Below are 18,607 nucleotides of genomic sequence, written 5' to 3'. Positions count from 1 at the left end.
GGTAAGGAGCTGAAATATGAGACTGCCTTTCAGCTGTGAAGAACAATCTCTGTCTTCCAAGATTTTTTTTTCTTTCTCTCAGACAAATTGTGGCACTGTTAGTGTAACTTAAAGCTGAGAGATGTCTGTCAGCTGCTTTGACAGCAAAAGCTGACAGATCTGAAATTCTGTCCAATCTTTCATTTTGGGTGGTGTTGATCAGTGGTCTTCTGAGGAAATATTGAATTTGAAATACTGAATATTCCCTAACATATATAAAGTTAGATTTTTACCGAAAGTCTCAAAATGTGAATTACTTTTTATCACACAAAATTTGGCTAAGAGATATGTTATAATCTGATGTTCCTAAATGTAATCCTATAGTATGTAAAATTGAAGGATCAGGTAAAACTCATGTGGTATTTTCAGGAGGAAACACATTTTAGCCCTTCTTGGCTGGGTATTTTAGCTTCCCTAACTGCGTTTTGGGTACACAGTGCAAATGTAGCCACTTCTGCAGATAAGGTGTCATGCAAAGCTGCTAACTCTGAACTTATTCATGAGTTGCCTTTCAAAACCCCCCTCCCCTCTGTGACTGAACAGTTAGCCGTAAATTGTTACTGTGGATGAGATAGAGGTAACTTGAAAGGGTAGGAATAGTTTGTTTGTTACTGAGATTTTGCATTGCACTTTTTCAGTCTTACGATGCCTTGATGTTTTATGATTTTCCGCTGTGCTTTTTGCATTACGTGATACGGCCAAAGCAGAAATAAACCTAGTGTGCATTTAAATTCCTCTAATCTTGGCCTTTGTGATTTTGAAAAGCCTTGTTGCCAGTGTCTGGATTGTATTCTGATTCCAGAAGAAGTTTTAAGTTCTATTTTAAGTACCATAGCTCTGGAGTTTACAACATGCTTTTGCTCAGGTTTTTTTTCTTTATTCCCATTTTAAAAAAGTGCTCCCCACTCCTCTGATTTGAGTGTGCTTTAGGAAAAGCCCTAATTTTTCAGTTCCAGTAGTTCAAAATAATTGTTCACTTAAGGAAAAAGAGAATGTGGGTGGGGGGATGTTCTGTGGAGTTTGCAGTTAACTGGGAGTGGATCTACCTATGGCTGAGCAAACCACAGTAACTGGCACTGCACCACAGCTGAGAACACTAATGAGTTTGCAGCACTTTCTCATGCTCTTCCCTTGCCCCTTCCCCTCCAATTCCTCCAGCCTGGTTGTCTTTAACATGACCCATGCTTTGCACACCCCGTGTGTCTGCAGCCGGCCTGGGTATGCTGCATCAGGTGTAAAGTGTAAGCAGTAATGGGGAGTTTGGCCAGAACACAGGTGCAGAAGATCTGTGAGTTCTGTGCTGTTGTTCTATGCCAGTAGTGGGAGGACAGTGATTATTTAAGAGCAGGGCAGTGGCTGATTTGTACTCTCCAAGAGTTCTGCCGGATGTGGCTGCAGGATTCTCTCCCCTGCTGGCTCTCAGTGTTTATCAGCTCTGAGCACAGGCACGGCCACTCCTGGGGTGTGTCTGCCCTTGTCCTGTGCCAGCACAGGCACTCGGGGGTACAAACACACAGGAACAAAGTCCTGGCATTTGACTGGATCATACAGAGCATCTCCTGCCTATCACAACAGACATTTCCGTTCTGTGGCTGTGCTTTCATTTTTGCCAGGGTAGAATCAAAATGCTCCAATTACTTGGTCACCCCATAGCCCTTGCTAACAAAGGTTTATTGGAAATGTTTGTGTCCAGAGAATGAACTGTTCTCACCCCTTTGGCTCGTAACCAGAGAGCCAAAACAATGGCTAAGAACTCATCTGCTCTGTACTAGAGGGTATGGGGATACCTGAACTAGTGCTGACTTAATTCCTTATCTTAAAGGAGTAAATCCATGTTTATTTCAGCCAAGGTAATTCACCTGGCCATTTACTCCAGTACCACATGTCTGGAGAATGCCTTGTTTCATGACTTATTTCCATATTTCAGACTCAGATATTAAAGATCAGTAATCAAAGATGCCTATTAAACTTAATTACAGTGATCTTTCTTGATTTTCTATACAATAGTAGTAACAGTACTAGTAATAATAGTTGTTATTAATATCGCTAATTGCAATATTAACTGTTTTGTTTTTTTGTTTGCTGCAGGCTGGAAATTAAATCCAGTTGTTGGTGCAGTTTATAGTCCAGAGTTCTATGCAGGTAAGGATTGCTCTATGGTTGTCCAACTGCCCATGTTTGATTTTAGTATTCTTCAAAACATGCAAAAGTACAGAATCTGTGTTTGGCGTGAGGCTTGGTTTCTTTGTGTGATTCCCATTATTTACAAGTCATTTATACATTTGTGATTCAAGGTTTTACCTTACCTGGGCATACTAAACGTTCTATAGAAGATATATGGATACCTTTTTATTGGAAAGTAGATAGGATAACATGAAGCGTACTGCAATATTCTGGTCTTACATTAGATTTTATTTTATTTTGTATTTCAGTACAGTCACTTTCTTCCAAGAACTCTTTAGTAAAGAACCACGGCAAAAAAATCTTATCTTACGAAAAAATATATATATTTTGTACATATATGTATGTAGACATACATAGGTATAGAGTATCTGCATTCATAATTTTTTCCTGAGCATTTTTCTTTAAATTTCATGTTTAGTTTTTCAGTTTGATGTTTTTGTATTTTAAATCTATATCTTCGCCTGACCAAGACCAGATTCTGATCCTGGTTGCAACTTGAAGTTAAAGAGAATCAGGTTTGGTCTGCCGGGAGTCAGTCATGGCTAGCACCAGTTTCTAACTGTGCTTTAGCAACGGGATTGAAAATAAACTTATTTGTAGTCTGAAACCCAGTTGATTCTAGAGGAATTTGAATGCTGCCCACAAACAGCTATCAGGAAAACATTTTGCATGGATGGTTGTTAACAGGGAGGTTGTTAACAAGAGATTGCCTGCAGAACCTGGGGAATCTCCACTCGTGGTGATATTCGAGTCTCCAGTTGACAAAGCTGAAAAACTTTTGTTAGTTTGAGGGTCATCAAGAGATGAAAATTGTTGAAAAAGACACTGTTACAAACAGATACTTGTGGTTAAAAAACTGCCTCCACAGAGATAGATAAAAATGTTCCAATTAGGGTAAAAACGGCACAGTATAATAAAAATACTAACTGGGCATTCATGGAATTGCAATATTTGGTGTAGGCAGAATTTATTTCCTTGCTGATGTATGTCTATGTTGAAAACAGGAATTTAACATTGATCTCGTTTGAGTAGTTAGTGAACCAACCCTGAACCTGCATAAATTAGAAAGTCAGAGTTATTAGTCATTTTATATAAATGACTTTGTGTTAATGACAAATATAATAATATTCCCATAGTACAGTAATCAATTTTCTAATACGTATGCAGAATTAACAATCTGACTTATAATTGTCTCATGAAGTAGGGCATGAAGAGTTCACATAGTTTGTAAATTAAAATCAATATTTTCAATCTCTCCTGAAGGTAATTTTCCTAATTTACTGGACTTTTCCCTAACATTTATTTTGTCTTTTAATTATAAAATGGCAGGTTATTGATTTTTTTGTATAACCTCCTAAAGTCCCAAGTGCATTTTTATTGCCAACACTAGGGAGGTGTTTGCCCTTCTTAATGAGAATCTTTAATTACCATTAGAAGAGCATTAATTTAATTTTATGAATTATGACACAAACTCCACCGCACCATTGCAGAAAGTTCTATCAAGATACGTCATTTATTTATGATTTTTTTTCTCTTTATACATGCAGGCAGGTTTATGTTTGGGTTTTGTTGGGTTTCTTAATGCATGTCAAATGTATTTTGTTTATATTGACTAAAGGATGATATTTCTCACATTTGAACATTTAAACTTTCTTTTAAACAATTTTGTTAAAATTGTGCCGATCTCCTAAAGTTGTTAGGAAATTAATAAAACAACGCTTCAATTCTTGCATGTTGGACTAGAACGCTGTGACTTACCTTTACTTTTGGGGTCCCTCCACCACCTTCCTTAGAGAAGAAGCAATTGAATATTTGAAGATTATAAAATTAGAAATGTGAGTTTTAAGACAGTCAGAGTTCTACTTGTTTAATTTAATTGTTGTCTCCAGCACTGTCATGATAAAACTGTACCAACTTTTTCACAGTCAGTGTGAGAAGTTCCTTTAGCTCCTAATAAATGATGAAAAATTTGGCCACTTCTGAAATAAAGATGATACATTTACAGAGAAACTGTTGATTTAAAGTACCTTTAATCTTCATAAATAAGTGAAAAACAGAAGGTTATACAAAGCTGTCAGGATGGCACTGATGAATGGCAAATTCCCCCGTTTCTCAATTGCCAGCGGAGCCGCAGCCGCGAGGCTTCCCCGTATTGTACATCAAATCTGCCAACTCATTTCTGTGATTAAATATTCCATCAGTGCGGGCTGGAAGGCGGTAAAGCTTAACAAGATTCATAAGATGCACCACTTGAATACACATAACTCACTTCCTTGGATGGAGAGCACCCCGCATGCACAGGAAAATTAGAATTGAGTTAAATTACTCCGTAAGACAAGATCAATAGAGAAAGGAGAAGATCCCCTAATGCAATGCAAATCTAAGATATAGTTATGTCCTGACAACTTGAAGCAGACAATTAAAGTCAAATAGGGAGGAACACAGTGTAAATCAACCCTAAAACCTTGAAGATAATGGTAAACAGTAGGGCCAGTGACATGATTGTTACAGCTCAGGGTTTTTTTGGAGTGTACGCTTCTGTGAAGAAAAACCTTTATTGAGGAAATGTGTGACAGCTAAAAATGGAGAGTCTGAGATGCACAACAGACACTATGGCAGGAAAGTATTGCTTGGGGACTGCAAAATACTATACATTTACAAAACACTATGGATTTTTCTTCCTGGGTAGCCTTTCAGAGCTGTTTTTGTGCCTGTGAAATGCTCATGCTGCAGTAAATTACAGCGCTCTGGCACTGTGGCTCTTTAGCACTGGTGGCGTTGGCGTGGATTTCCAGGGACACGTTTGGGAAGGGCGCTCTGGAGACTTCTGCTGCGCTTCCAAGGCCTAGCAAGAGTCCCAGGTGGCCACCAGTTCCTGCCCTTCCCACCCTTCTGCTGGGAAGTCCTAAAACGATATTTCAGAGAAAACGAAAAGACTTTTTTTTTCATTTATCATTCCAGCTTTGCACAGAATTACACTTTTCTGTATATGCTCATGGATAGGAAATTTTTAAAAAATTTATTTATGGCAACAGTCTCCCTCTAGTAAATAAAAGCATACTATTTAAGGGGGTTTTCCTCTTATGAGAAAGAAATGCTTAAATGAAGTTATGATATCCATTTCTTACCATTTCCAGTAAAATATTTATTAAATTCTTAGGCAGGTCCTAATAAGGAAATTTGTAGCAAGCACTCTATGATTTGTCTCACAAAGTCTTCATGAAAACTGGGATAATTTTTTTCATCTGTTTGTATATCCATCCAGTTTCAAATACATCCCATAGTTTTCCTTTATTTAAGCTAGATTTTGTTATTTTCTCCAAACATTCATTTATGGCTGGGAAAATACAGCTTTGCAGCTGGGTTTCTTTACTAGGTATGCTCTGGTACTTTCTTTTTTTTTGTGGTTTGTTATAATATCATTTTCACCTGCTTATTTTTATATAGTGTATATTTTATCTGTAATACCGAGCCTTTCTTTCTGCCTCAGGCAGTCTGACAGTCAGGTTCCATGTTGTTCCTTTCAGTTATTGCAGATCTTTTTGTTTTTCTCTTTTGGGCTTTGGAATGATGAATTTTTGAGCAATCTCTTGCACTCTCCTTATTGAAATATAGAATATTGTTGCACCTGTGTTACTACAACAGATCAGCCCTGTAAAGCAGGTAGCTTGAGACACAGCAAGGCCATTTTAAAAGACTTTGTCATTCCTGGCAGAAAATGGTTTTGCTATACCTGTTGGAGAGGCTCATTGTTGGTAGTTCCCAAATGCAAGGGTGGGGGAAAAGATGTTACAGAAATTACCTGGAAAGCTAGTGAATGCTCTTTCAGAGAACAGTTGAATTCACAGTGACTCACATGAGACAATATTCTTATCTGGTCACAACCAACAAACAATATTTCAGAAATTTCAAAATTGTAAGTTGACAGTGGAGAAAAAGGACTGATGATTAGAGGTGAAGAACCATTAGAGCTAGTCATGGAGCACAGCTCAGTGGAATTTAGAAGATCCCATCCTTCTTTTCCTTAAGGCACTATTATTTTTCCTGAATTTCCTTAAGTTCTAGGAGTTTCAGGAGGTAGTTTCAAGTCATCCCACGTAGCTGAGTAGTTGTATTTACTTCATAAATGGTCTTAACCCAGTGAAGACTATTGTAAGCACCCAGTTTCTTGGGCAGATATTCCAAGATCACTGGCAAAATTTTCCCCATCATGCAAAATGAGAGAGGGGAAGAGTCTATGCCTTTTTAACTATTTCATAAGCCCTCAGAAGACAGAGAAGTTTTAGATGCCTGGGGCTTTTTGGCATGTTTGGATTTGGAAGCCAGCAGCATCCACCAACAATCAGATTTTGTAACAAACTTCCTTTCAAAAATTTGTTCAAAAGTTTGGAATATAATGTTATATATAATTAAGAAGTAAAGAACTACCATAGCAATATATATAAAAACATGCCTTTAAGTAAGAGGAATCCAAGGGAAGACAGGATTCCTGTACACTTGCTAATACTAATTCTCTTTGTTCATGTCTTAAAGCATCTATTTCTGGAGTGTAAGAGCACCTGGGATTCATTTCATCTTTCTAGTGTTTCTCTTTGAATTTAAATGAGTCTTGCATAAGCTCAGCAAATACCCTAGAAACACTTCTCAGTGAAGATGCTTGGAGTTTGGGAAGCTGAATTATATGCTTGCACAGCAATTCTAATCCTGGGGTAAAAGTTCACTGTATTGCATCTCTAAAGCAGAATTTTTGTAAAAGCTGTCTGTCACTACATAGATTTACTCATTTTACAATTTGATTACATACGCTTAGAGTCAAACTTTGCTATCGACTAAGCAGATTTTCCTAAATAAATATATTTGCAGTAGTTAGATAAACACCTTAAATAGTTTTCTAATTACAGTTAAATAATTATTGTTTAATATTCCACCTGTGTTTTATAGACGCTCCTCTTCAAAGTATAAAACAAAGCTGTAACTGTTGTTTCAAAAATCATAATGTTAAACGTGCCATCAGACAAATGAGGACTTCCTAGGTAGATTAACACCACTGATGACAGCTAATGCATTTCTAAAACTCTGTGGAGCTTTTACAAGCCATTAGAGAGGAAATCCGGGTTTATGAAAGATGAATAAAGCCAATAGAAAAATGGAATTCAGCATCTCTACTAGTTATTTACTAAAAAAAAGAAGAAGAATCCAGAATTAATTATGCCTTATGCTACATTATTATGAGTTCTTCATTAAAATATATACCCTTATGGAAACTAAACAAGGCTTATTTAAAGATAATGCCAATGACTTATTTTTTTAAACATTAATTTAGTCAATCGGTTATATATTTAAATCTGGAGGAGGATTAATCTACTTCTATTCACCGTTGTTTTGAAGTCTGCACATTTTAAAGAGATCACCACAGATACTGTCAGTATTACCTTTTAAAGGTGTTTCTCTGGGATGTATATCACATGGTATATACTTAGGCTTTGGTATTCTTCCTATGGGATTTCTAGAAGAAATTCCATAGATTTGATTATTTAACTGTAAATCTTCAACCATAGATGCAGCTTTATGAAGGTAGGAAACAGTTAAGAAGGGAGTTTTTTCTTCTTCAGTGTAAAAGTTTGTGAATTTTGTCCCCGGTCCATTATGAGAGGGCCATTTGATACTGGATTATGATGGATTTATTCACAAACAGAATCTGTAAAAACAAGAAATCTATATTTGCTGAAAGCTGGAGTCCTTTCAAAATAGGGGAAATGATGTGTTTGGGGTGGATGGCTGGATGTCTTTGCTTGCTGGTAAAATCTTGCTGAGATGCAGGTCTTGATCTGCTGACCATGTTTCCATGTTTCTACTGATTTCACACAGAGGTTTCCTTATTTGTTTAGATATTACTTAAATAACCCAAAAGAAAGCCTTCTGACCAAGCAGGAGCTGTACTGTCCTTCTTTGTCATTGCATTGTTTTCTAAGTCTTGTGTTTGTTTCAGATGTTTTTATTGTGGATATAATTGATCAAATTTCAAAGGGCTAAAAAAGTTAAGTACCCACAAAGAGAATCTTTAAGGAAAAATTATTTCTTCTCTTATTTAAACATCATTCTGGTGCTTAGTGAAAATGTGTTCTTATGGCTTCCTGGTTAGTAAGAGACCTAAAATGCATTAAATAAATAAGGTGGCAGCCTCTCCAGACTGTGTATGGTGTAGGTTTGGAGGCTGGATATAAATCCAGCTGGTTTAGAGCTACTGCTCCCATCTCACCAACTACTTGGGCAGCATGGGTAAGCCTGGGTGGGCACTGCCTGGACCTGAGTTAATGCAAGATGCATTTTTAGAATAAAACTGGGGCTGTAATCCAAGTGCCAGCCATGGATATATGTAGAAAGCACTGGCTTAAGAATCTCTCAGGAAAATTTAAGACAAACTGCAAGGTCATCACTGGAACACTTGTTTGTCCAGAACTGGGTGGGATATTTGCAATGCTAGATAAATTAATAGCAGTTATGTAGAGGAATAAATTCCTCTGATTAGAAGAATAACCAAGTTAGGAATATCCATGTGTTAGAATGGACAGTCAGGCAGACAAACTATTCTGAAATGTAAAGTAATAAAGTAATATATGAAATGTAAAGTTAATATAGTTATGTGGAATGGAAAACAACTCTGCTCTGTGTTAAACCTTGATTATATCTGTAAATTAATGCTAAAGCAGTTTGAAATTATGGTTAATTGTATTCCAAACATATTGCTAATGTTTTCTCTTCCATCTTATGTGTTTTTTTTCCCATTTTGGGCATTGGATGACCGGATCCCCAATATGCACTGTAATTGCATTTCATAATACTTATTGAGAGCAACTTTCAAAATACAGCGTTTTCAGTTCATTTGTTCCTTATGAAGGTAGCTGAGAGGGGGCTGTGCTTTACAAGCTCTGTTGGTTTGGTGCTTTCATATTTTCTTTGGAAATCTCTAAGCATAGAATTGTTCCTAGTCAAAGTGAGTGCTTTAGAAAGTTTGGAAATACTGCATTACCATTTCTTTAATGGCTTTTCATGCTCCTGAAATTCTGGGACCTGTCTGGGCTAGGAAAGAAACAGACTAGGTAAAGCCAGGATTATGCATGATGATTCAATTTTTGGTCTTTTATATTCTCAGCTTGTCATTCAGAATAGAATTTTATTTATAAGTTAGAACCAGCATTCACTGATGTAAGCAAAGAGAACTGAGGGATTAGTAATTTGCATCTCTGCATCTAATTGCATTAGATTTGCATCTCTGTCTTATAGATTTACTGAAAAAGGTAATTTGCACAGAAAATAGTGTCTTGACACAATATGAGAGGATAAAGCGTAAATACATCCACTTGTAATCCCTGCAGGGCCATGTTGAAACTGTAGTGTTTGTGTTTGGGCAGAAAGGCTCCAGCTTCATTTATTCTGTGTTTCTTTTCCTATTGCAATCTTTATTCAACAGTCAGACATATGAATGCAACCCATTTTAGTTATCAGCAGAACATGAGAGCATTTTGTATATTCTCAAGTATCTTATTTCAAGAAGAGTATAATACCAGCTCAGAGTTTACTTCAAAAGTTTACACTTCAGAATTTCTTCATATTTGTTTCTCAAAGTTACAAGTGAACCAAGAACAGCCATCATTTACCTGCTTACCTGCTATGTCTGCTAGAGGACCTAGAAAGATTAGGAATAAAGATTTGATTTTTCAAAGATCCTGAACAACTCCAGTGGGAAGCATGCCCCAGTGTAAAATAATGGCAATGAACAGCACAGAATATTACTTTATGTGCACCTGAGGTTGTAGAGAGAAATCTTACAGTGAACATATTTTGCAGGAAATCCTGATGGTACAACTCCATTTTTTTTTCATGACTATAGAGTGCCTGTCCAGTTTTTAGACTTTTCTGGTGACAGTGTGTGGACAAGGATTTACACTTGGATGCCAGTGATAAAGTTCAGTAACGAGCACAGGTAAACTCACTGAGTGTTGCAGATTTTGGTACAAGCACCAGCTGAGTCTGTGCGATTTAGTTTCATTTTAGTTACCAGACAAGGAATGCCTGTGGATGATTAATCTCTTTTAAATTATTTTTGGAAAGGGCAGTTTGCTGCAATTGCTTTACTTTGTGTGTGGAAACATCACATAAATTTTTCCTGCAATGCAGCCAGTCTATGGGAAGGCTGGCTTGTTAATTAAATTAGAAACCAGTCAGTCACAGTGTGTTTTTAAGCAAGCAGGAAAAGGAGTAATCCCTGTTACTGTGGGATGAGTTACCTGTCCTACAGAGGGAAGAGGTGGGGAGAAGGGGAATTAGGGGGATTATCTCACGCCAGAGCTGCAAACTTTGTTGCTTCTCTGATTTTTACTTGCATGATATTGACCCCTTCCAGTCCCAGTTTGTGACAGCATCCTGGATACTGCACATGAATAACTGGAGTGAGAGGTCTGTTTCCCAAAAGCTGGGAAATGGATGATATGGCCAGCAAAGAATAATTGGAAGGGTGGTTTACAGATTATGTTTGCTGTAACATTCATTGCTGTTCCCTGAATCAGTGCCTCAGTTCATTGAGTGTTTTAGGGACACTCTAGGAGTGATAATAAAGAAAGATCCACTATGCTTAGAAAAGTGATGGAAAGGAAAATTAGCAACTTAAATAGAATTTTTGGATGGAGAGATCTCGGGAAATGTCTTAGAGACACATACCTTCACTGTCTGTTTTTTGGCATGGTTTTTTTTTCCCTGTCCCTCTACTTTTAACAATGTATATCAGGTTATTTGTGAGTCAGGGACTTGCTACGTAAGCGTGGTATAGGGCACAGGTTCTCATTACCAGCAGCAAGCACATCCAGGCTGTTCAATAATTGAATGTGTTTCAGGTTTGCTGTCAGAAGGCAACATAGAAACAGGTTTGGACTTAGGAAAATCACCTTTAGACATCAACTACTTTAGATTCTCCTCCTTACCCTCTTGTGTAAATGAAACTATATATAAGCTTTGGTGGGATTAAACATAGATTTTGTTTGTATTTTTAACATATTGGAAGAAAGGAGGTGTGTGGTTTGGGGTTATGTTACTTTATTCCTTGTTAATAATGGATGAAACAATCCAGTGTATCAACACAACCATCCATGAGTGGTTGTGTTAAAATCTGAAGGACATTATTCAATTTATAGAGATCCCAGATAACTGAAGGCCCTCACAGAGCACTTCTTTTGAATTAACAGCATATTTAAAAGCATACTAAGTCTGTGTAGTTTGACTATTGATAATGAAGGGCTAAGAGAGCACTTAACTACTGTTATGTATTCAAGAGAGAGGCTGTAGAGGCTCTCTTTAAATTCCCTAGTCAGAAGGGACAATAGAAGCTAACACACACTATTATTGTACAACAGGAGCCTTTTATTAGGTGTTTCTGATCCATTTCTGTGAGACATTTTGAAATAATCCATCACAGAACAATATTTCAGACCAGAACAAGAATAGTGCTATTTCTGGCTGAAAATGCCAATATAAAATTACACTTTTAGAACAGCAGATCGAGAGTGGAGATGGATTGCTTATGAGGATCCTTGATACACTTGCAAATCTCCTGATTTGTTCATGAGAGATGCAGTTTTACAGTTTTCTTCATGCACTGAACAGCAAAGCGTTTAGGAATAATAGTTGTTGCAAAAGGCACAAAGGAACAGAGTGGTCAGAATGACCAGAACTAACTCAGGGAGCCCTGGCTATCATCCAGCTGGACTGGGAGAAAAAGAAAATGAAAAAAATTAATCGCTGAATGCAATAAAGAATGTATTTTTTAGATTTAGATTAGGCTCTTAAAATAACAATTTATATTAATATAGGCAAAATGAGATGCAAATAGCTTCAGTTTTATCCACTTTTTCCTGTGGCTTTGTTTGGATTTTTTTGTTTGTAAATAGTATTATGAAATGGATGAACTGATACTTAGTAGTGAGTGGCAGTAAGAAGCTCCTTTTGGTAGCACAAGAGAAAAGAATATGTGTAAAGAGCAGCTGATTTACCTGGAAAGCTGAGAGCACAATGGATTAGAATAACGTAATCATCACTAAATCTCCTTGTATGTGGTAAGTTACTTAGTTCCTGTATTGCAAACACTCATTTTGGCTACCTGTGCACTAAAACCCAGCGCAGACCAGCCCTGCATATTGAGCTGATTAACTCCTGCCACTGAAAATGCTTACCCTCACCATGAAGGCAGCAGTTGGATGCTGTAGAGAACTCAGCACCACTGTCACTCTCCAGTTCTTCAAAGAGCTTTCTGTGAAGCTGTGCTTCCTTAGGGTTGCTGGAGGGAGAACATTTTTCCCCTGGGTCTCACTTTGTTATCTTCCAGGGCAAACCCCCAATAAGTATCATGTGTCCTCTTCTTTTTTGTAATTCCTCCCAAATTCTTGGAGAATAAGTAACAGCGCTGTAAATTGGAAACTTTTGTTTCGTGAGCCAAGGTCCTAATGCCATGTGTATGGGGAGGTGGTGCATTGTAAGCTCAGGTTCTCTGTCATGGTATATAACCTTTAAACCGTTGCCAGGAAAGCTTTCTAGAAGTTTCATCTCCTTCCTGTGGCAGGAGAGAGCTGGGCCCGTAATCGAGGCTGTGCACCAACAGCATGATTTACACCAACAGCATGATTTTAGCTAATGGTATGTGGTTTTTTTCTGCAGAAAATATTATTTCAGTTTATACTTCCTCAAACAATACCATAAGAGATTCCAACTAATTTTTAAAATTCTTTTAAACTAATTGCAGATCTTTACTTCGAAGCTGCCTGTAGTGCTGGCTACACAGTGGTTCCAGTTAAAAGCTATTTTTAACAGAAGGGGTTTAAAAATCCTCTATAATGTAGTGGGTGAGTCCACATATTGTTGATCCTTGGTGTTCCTTCTTGGCTCTTGGAGTATTTGAGAAATACAGTGATTTTTTTTTTAGCTGTGGCATGAGGCTAAACACTTTACATGAGGCAGTGAGTACTCTGCAGCACCACGAGTACATTGGTATTTCTGTAGATTAGTTTGTATGCATCATGTAAATAACTGTACATAAAAAACTTACTTTTAAAAGTATGAAAAAATGAGGGAAAATGCATTTAGTCAGAGATCTTGAAACCACTGGGAACTGAATTTCAAGTATTCTCAAAATATCAATGACTGCACATCACTTTTTTTTACAGCCTGAATATTTTTGGAGTAATTATTTCTCAAAATAACTATGGTGCTTCAGCAAAGGACCTCATCAAACAGTGCATTCTTAATCATGGGCTGAAGGAGAAAACAGTGGAGGAAGAGAAGAATGAGTGGGAATAGTCTTTGATCTTGGGAAGCCTGGTTTTGTCTGTGCTGCCAGGCAGCATTCCAGGGGTGAGGGCTGGGTCTCTGCAGTGTTCCTTCCCCGAGGCTGGTCCCCTCAGTGTCCCCTCTGCCACTGCTCTCTCAAAACTCTATATTAAAATCCTCTTTCTTAAAAAAAAAAACCCCAAAAAACAACTCTTTTATTCCATCACACTAGAATTTAGTGTTCTGGAGGAATAGTAATACTTTTTTTCCCCATGGGGAATTTATAGGTTGTTTCTGTGTTCTGAGGTTTATCCAAGATCTTACTGTAAATAATTCAGTCTTCCCTCAGTTGTATTAATTGCAATTTAAATATTTTTAATACCAAAATTAGATGCAGAAGAAATAATCTTTTCTTACTAAAGTCGATTAAAAAGTTCAATATTTTTTCTCAGAAAATCTAATAATAATGTTTTAGTTATCAGTATTAATTTTATGTACAAATTCAAAGGCAGATTGTCAAAACATAATTAGAAGGCTCTATGCAAGAAATTAAATACATTCTAGTAGCACAGATGAAAAAAGCATCTGTTTTGAAGTACTTTAATTAGAAATTAGATGACTAGACTAGGGAAAATTAGATTTGTATAAGACAAAATCAGACGAAATATAAGAATCTTAGCTGCAAAGAATAGGAAAATACCTATGGAGCATGGAGGAAGCCAAGTGTTATCTGGGCTTTACAGTGAATAATGTAAATAAACTGTAACCTTTGATTTCTAAAAATATTTTTATCTGTTTTCTAGACACACTTGAAGTCATTATTGTTGTATTACTCTTAAAACCTGATGAAAATGACTGATTTTCCTAATGTGTTTCTCTCAGCTGGATGAATGCCTCTGGGTCTTCAGCTCACTTTCATTTTCAGGCTTCTGCAGTAGCTCAAGTTTTAAAGCATCTGTGGTGTTAAATTCATCCATATTCCATCATACACATTCCTGGGGTCAAAGGAGCGTGTGGATGGGGCCTCTTTATTTCATAACCTGAAAATGCTGCTTGTAGTTAGGATCTCAATAGGTTCATGTTCATTTGCCAGCTTCCACATGAGGGCTGAAGGCTGAGAGAGATATCAACATATCAAAGGGGGAAAAATAGCTTGTTTTATGTTTTATCTTTTATATTAGCCGTGGATGGCTGGAAAAAAGGAAGCATCTCTAAATCCTGTTAGTTAAGGGTATGCTATTGTCTAGGAAGGTTAGAAGCATAGTAATTAATGAGATTTCCAGTAGTCACAGTCTTAGTTAAATTGCATAAATTACAAGAATTATTTTATTACTCTCCAGTATTTCCAATATTTCTCCTTCAAGTGACAGCTGCAAGCAACAATCAAAAAACTGGTTAATGGCAGAAATTTTTTACAAATACTTGTTCAAAGAACTCTGGCCTGGTGAATGGAAGTTGAGAATTGCTCCTGCAATACTGTGGAAAACGTGCCTACCATTTGTACTTAATGCTGTCCTTCCAAGCACATTGGACTCTGCTGTTCCATTGCATGTCAATGCACAGTGTCTGAAGTTTCACAAATCTCCATGTAGATTTGATGGGTTTGAATTGTGTGATTCAAAAATCCTGACAGCTTGAAGCATGTCAGTGTATGTGTATATAAAACCCTGTGTGTGTAAATACAGATATATGCACATATATCTGCAAAACCAGATGTCTCATATCCCACTTTTCCTCGTGGACTGTATTCCAGAAGTGCAGAAGTTTCTTTCCTAGTTTGAAAGTGCAGTTATTTCTGCCTCTGATCAATGCTCAACCTGTATTCAGCCAAGACTGTTAAAATACAATTTTAAGAAAAACTGAGGTGTTTTAAGTTCATTTAAAAGAAAAAAAGGAAAAAACCTGAAACTTGTGTCATTTGTTCAAAATGAGCACTACAAAAGTGTTGGTTTAAATCGATTTGGTTATTGCTTTTACTTTTATTCCTTTGGAAAAAAAAAAAATATATATATATTTGTTTTATCTGGTTTTGTTCTTAATCCCAAACCCAGCTTATTTACTGGAAAGTAGCTCATATTTGTGCATTTCTCTGAGCAAACAATACTGAATTCAGATGTGTCAGTGATCACTTAGTGATTATGGGAGTGATGTAACCCAGGTCATACCTGGCCTGTCCTGGGAATGCTGCACATGATTTTCCTGCTATGTTGGCTTGAGGAGCCTCATTCCAGCCAGGGCCAGGGAGCTGAGGAAGCAGCAGCCGGGTGGGGAGGGTGGGTGGGTGCTCCCACGGGCAGCAGATGTTGGGAGAAACAGGGTGAGAGGGAGCAGCTGGGCGAGGTGCCGGTTCCCGCGGGGTAGCGGCGCTGATGGTGTTTGGGGCATGCCTGTGTTCTGCTTTCTCCAGTGTCAAACTGTGTTTATTTGGGCTCTTTCTGCTTTGAAGCCAAAGGACAAAAAGCGCCCCTGGTTCAGTGCACTGCTCCGGTTGTGACTTTATATCTGTTTTGAGATGCAAACTGAGGTTTAGTTGAAGTGTTCCGAAACCAGATACCACTCTCTCTCTCTTTCTTGTAGGCAGGGTGCTGCTGTGCCAGGCAAACCAGGAGGGATCTCCCGTGTACAGTGCCCCCAGTTCACTAGTATACACATCCACAAGTAAGCTAGTGTTATGGCTCGTTTTTTGTTCTGTTTTGTGACAAAAGCACATTAATGTGAATTAAGCCCCCTAAAAATGTCAACTTTCCCAACAGTTCTTGTTCAAGTAAATGTGGTGTTTATAAACTTATGTAAGTAATGTCAACAGATAATTCAGTGTTTTGAGTTGTATCTTTATTCTCAAAATATATTTTATTTAAAAAAAAAAGAAAAAAGGAAAAAAAATTGCCTATATTGCGATGTTGTACAAAAATGGTCAAAAGTTCTACAGTAACAGTGACAGTTTTTGGAATCCAGTACTGTTGTGTGCTCTGCATTTCGTGTAGAAGATGTTGTGTTTCTTCTTCTGTCCTGCTCACAACTGTGATTTAATACACAAAACGCCTGTTATCATGCCACCATTTGATTGGGTCAGGAAGCAAATAGATATGAAGTCTTTTTTTGCAAAAGGAGCAGCCTGTATGAAAGGGGGCATTTTGAGCCATAAGAAGCTGCCCTAATAAAAAGAGCAGAGACGAGCTGACATGATGGATGCTGCCATCAGCCATTTTTCCGTACAAAACTTTGGAGTAGAGATGTGTCCTCTGAAATTCTGAGCAGAAACCTCTTCTGAGAGTGTTTTATATTGGATTGGTGGTACCACTGATGCTCATTTTGGCATCTAGTGGGATGAGAAGCCTGGAGCTGAATGCAGAGCAGTAACTGCTGCTCGCAGCAGCCCTGGCTCTGTGTTCATTGTAGCCCTCGGTAAAGAAAATACATGGTCTGATTTAACAACATTATCAGGTATGCTCTTTATGAAGATTTTATTCAATCTAGAATGCAATTCTACTCTCTTAGAGCTTATCTAGACTACTAACATAATTATTATTTTAGATTAAAACCAGGAATGAGGACAAAAGAGTTCCATTGCGATCATCTCTACAGTCATGTAGTTCTCTTATGTCAAACGTTATCAATGGCATCCCTAGAGCTGCAGCTGCAGATACATATGGGATCCCCTTTAAATCAGGAGTCTGGAGTCTACAAACGCATAGTGAGCTAACCAAATGTATCAAGTGTTTTAAATTGCAAATTAAATTGTCAGTTAAGTCTGCATTTGCTTCCAGGTGCTCCAAGAATATTTTCTGGTATGTCACCTTTCCCTAGAAGTGGGGTATTTTTACTCTTTTAGTAACACAGAGATATGAAGTACTTACAGTTTAAATTAGTGCTCCCTTTTGGACATTTTAAGTGCACTCCTCCTTTTTGACTGACAGTCGTTTTCCTAGAAAATGATCCAAACATTTCACTCATCTCACTATTAGGCAGCTTCTTTTAGAGAAGAGGGGGCAGTGTTGGTTATAATTTTCTGAAAATTGCTTTTCTTTGAAAGCTTTTCATAAGTTTAACCTGTTGCTCCTATTGCCTCACTGAGTGGTACCCCAGGAATTTTATTTCTGGGATTGCTGTTTCTGTCAGATGATATTTCCACTAATATTGACTCCCTAAAGAGACCCTGTGAGCAAGCTGAGCCCTGGACTTCACTGTTTCCTTTATGTCCCCTGAGTCAGTCCCGTTGAAAAATCTTATTTTGCAGTGGTGCTCCTTGAATAATGATATCCTAACAAACACCTGTTTGTTTTCAATTCTGCCAAATGCATAAATAAACAGGCTTTGCTTATCTGCCTCCCACTGGGCAATGTGTAATACACAGTTTCATAACAGACATTGCTGGTAGCCCTCACAGTAGAAATTACTACACTTTTGTTGAATCTGTGTGTTTGCAAGTCATGATTTTTCTTTTATTATCTATAGAATTTCATCTTGCCAAAATGCAGTTTCCCCCTCAGGGTCACAACTCCTAATAAACCCAAAATTACTACAATTACTAAATATTGTAATTAGGTTTTTTATTTCTCCTTATTACAAAACTTTCAATAAAGATGTAAAATAGCTTCATTTCTTTAGGAAATTCCACTAGAAGTGAATAGAAATAAAGGCTGACTTTCGTCTCATTTCTTTTATTAGTTTAAAGATCTTCTATATTCCATTTTTGTGCACATTTGTAATATTGAAATTATAACTGAAAAGTCAACATTAGTGTCTAGGAGATGAATACTTGTACTATTATCATGCCATGTAGGCAACAATATTGCAACCTTCCTTTTTGAATAATTTGTTAATTGTTTATTCTGTTACTGCTGATATTGTAACTGTGTGATATTTTAGAACTGCTTACAATGTAAGAATTAAGAGGTTTTCAATTTGTAATTGTTTTAACAGAAGGGAAGGAGTCTGCTGAGATTTTTCTAAAGCCATCTGAGATACCTGAAGTTCACTAAGTGCTAATGGCATTTAGGAATTTTCAGATATTTGGAAGAGGATAGTCTCCATTTTTCAAAGTGTTGTCTAACTTTTCCTCTTTTGCTCC

The 18,607-nt window shown here is 37.3% G+C and overlaps 1 protein-coding gene across 34 annotated transcripts in view; it reads left to right on the top strand.

Moving 5' to 3' along the window:
- RBFOX1 (RNA binding fox-1 homolog 1) overlaps positions 1–18,607 on the top strand; it is a 1,119,677-nt gene that overhangs the window by 1,040,439 nt on the left and 60,631 nt on the right. For 32 of the 34 annotated variants that reach the window (XM_048320436.1, XM_048320431.1, XM_048320443.1 and 29 more), the window contains 2 exons: positions 2,128–2,181; positions 16,114–16,194. In XM_048320436.1, coding sequence (XP_048176393.1) covers positions 2,128–2,181; positions 16,114–16,194 — 135 coding nt within the window. The remainder of the gene's footprint in view (positions 1–2,127; positions 2,182–16,113; positions 16,195–18,607) is intronic. The other 2 variants (XM_048320440.1, XM_048320434.1) reach the window with 1 other exon arrangement.

Source organism: Corvus hawaiiensis, chromosome 16 (genome assembly GCF_020740725.1).
Source record: "Corvus hawaiiensis isolate bCorHaw1 chromosome 16, bCorHaw1.pri.cur, whole genome shotgun sequence".
NCBI classification, from domain to species: Eukaryota; Metazoa; Chordata; class Aves; order Passeriformes; family Corvidae; genus Corvus; species Corvus hawaiiensis.
The sequence above is the reverse complement of the archived record's forward strand: the minus strand, read 5'-3'. Positions and strand labels throughout refer to the sequence as shown.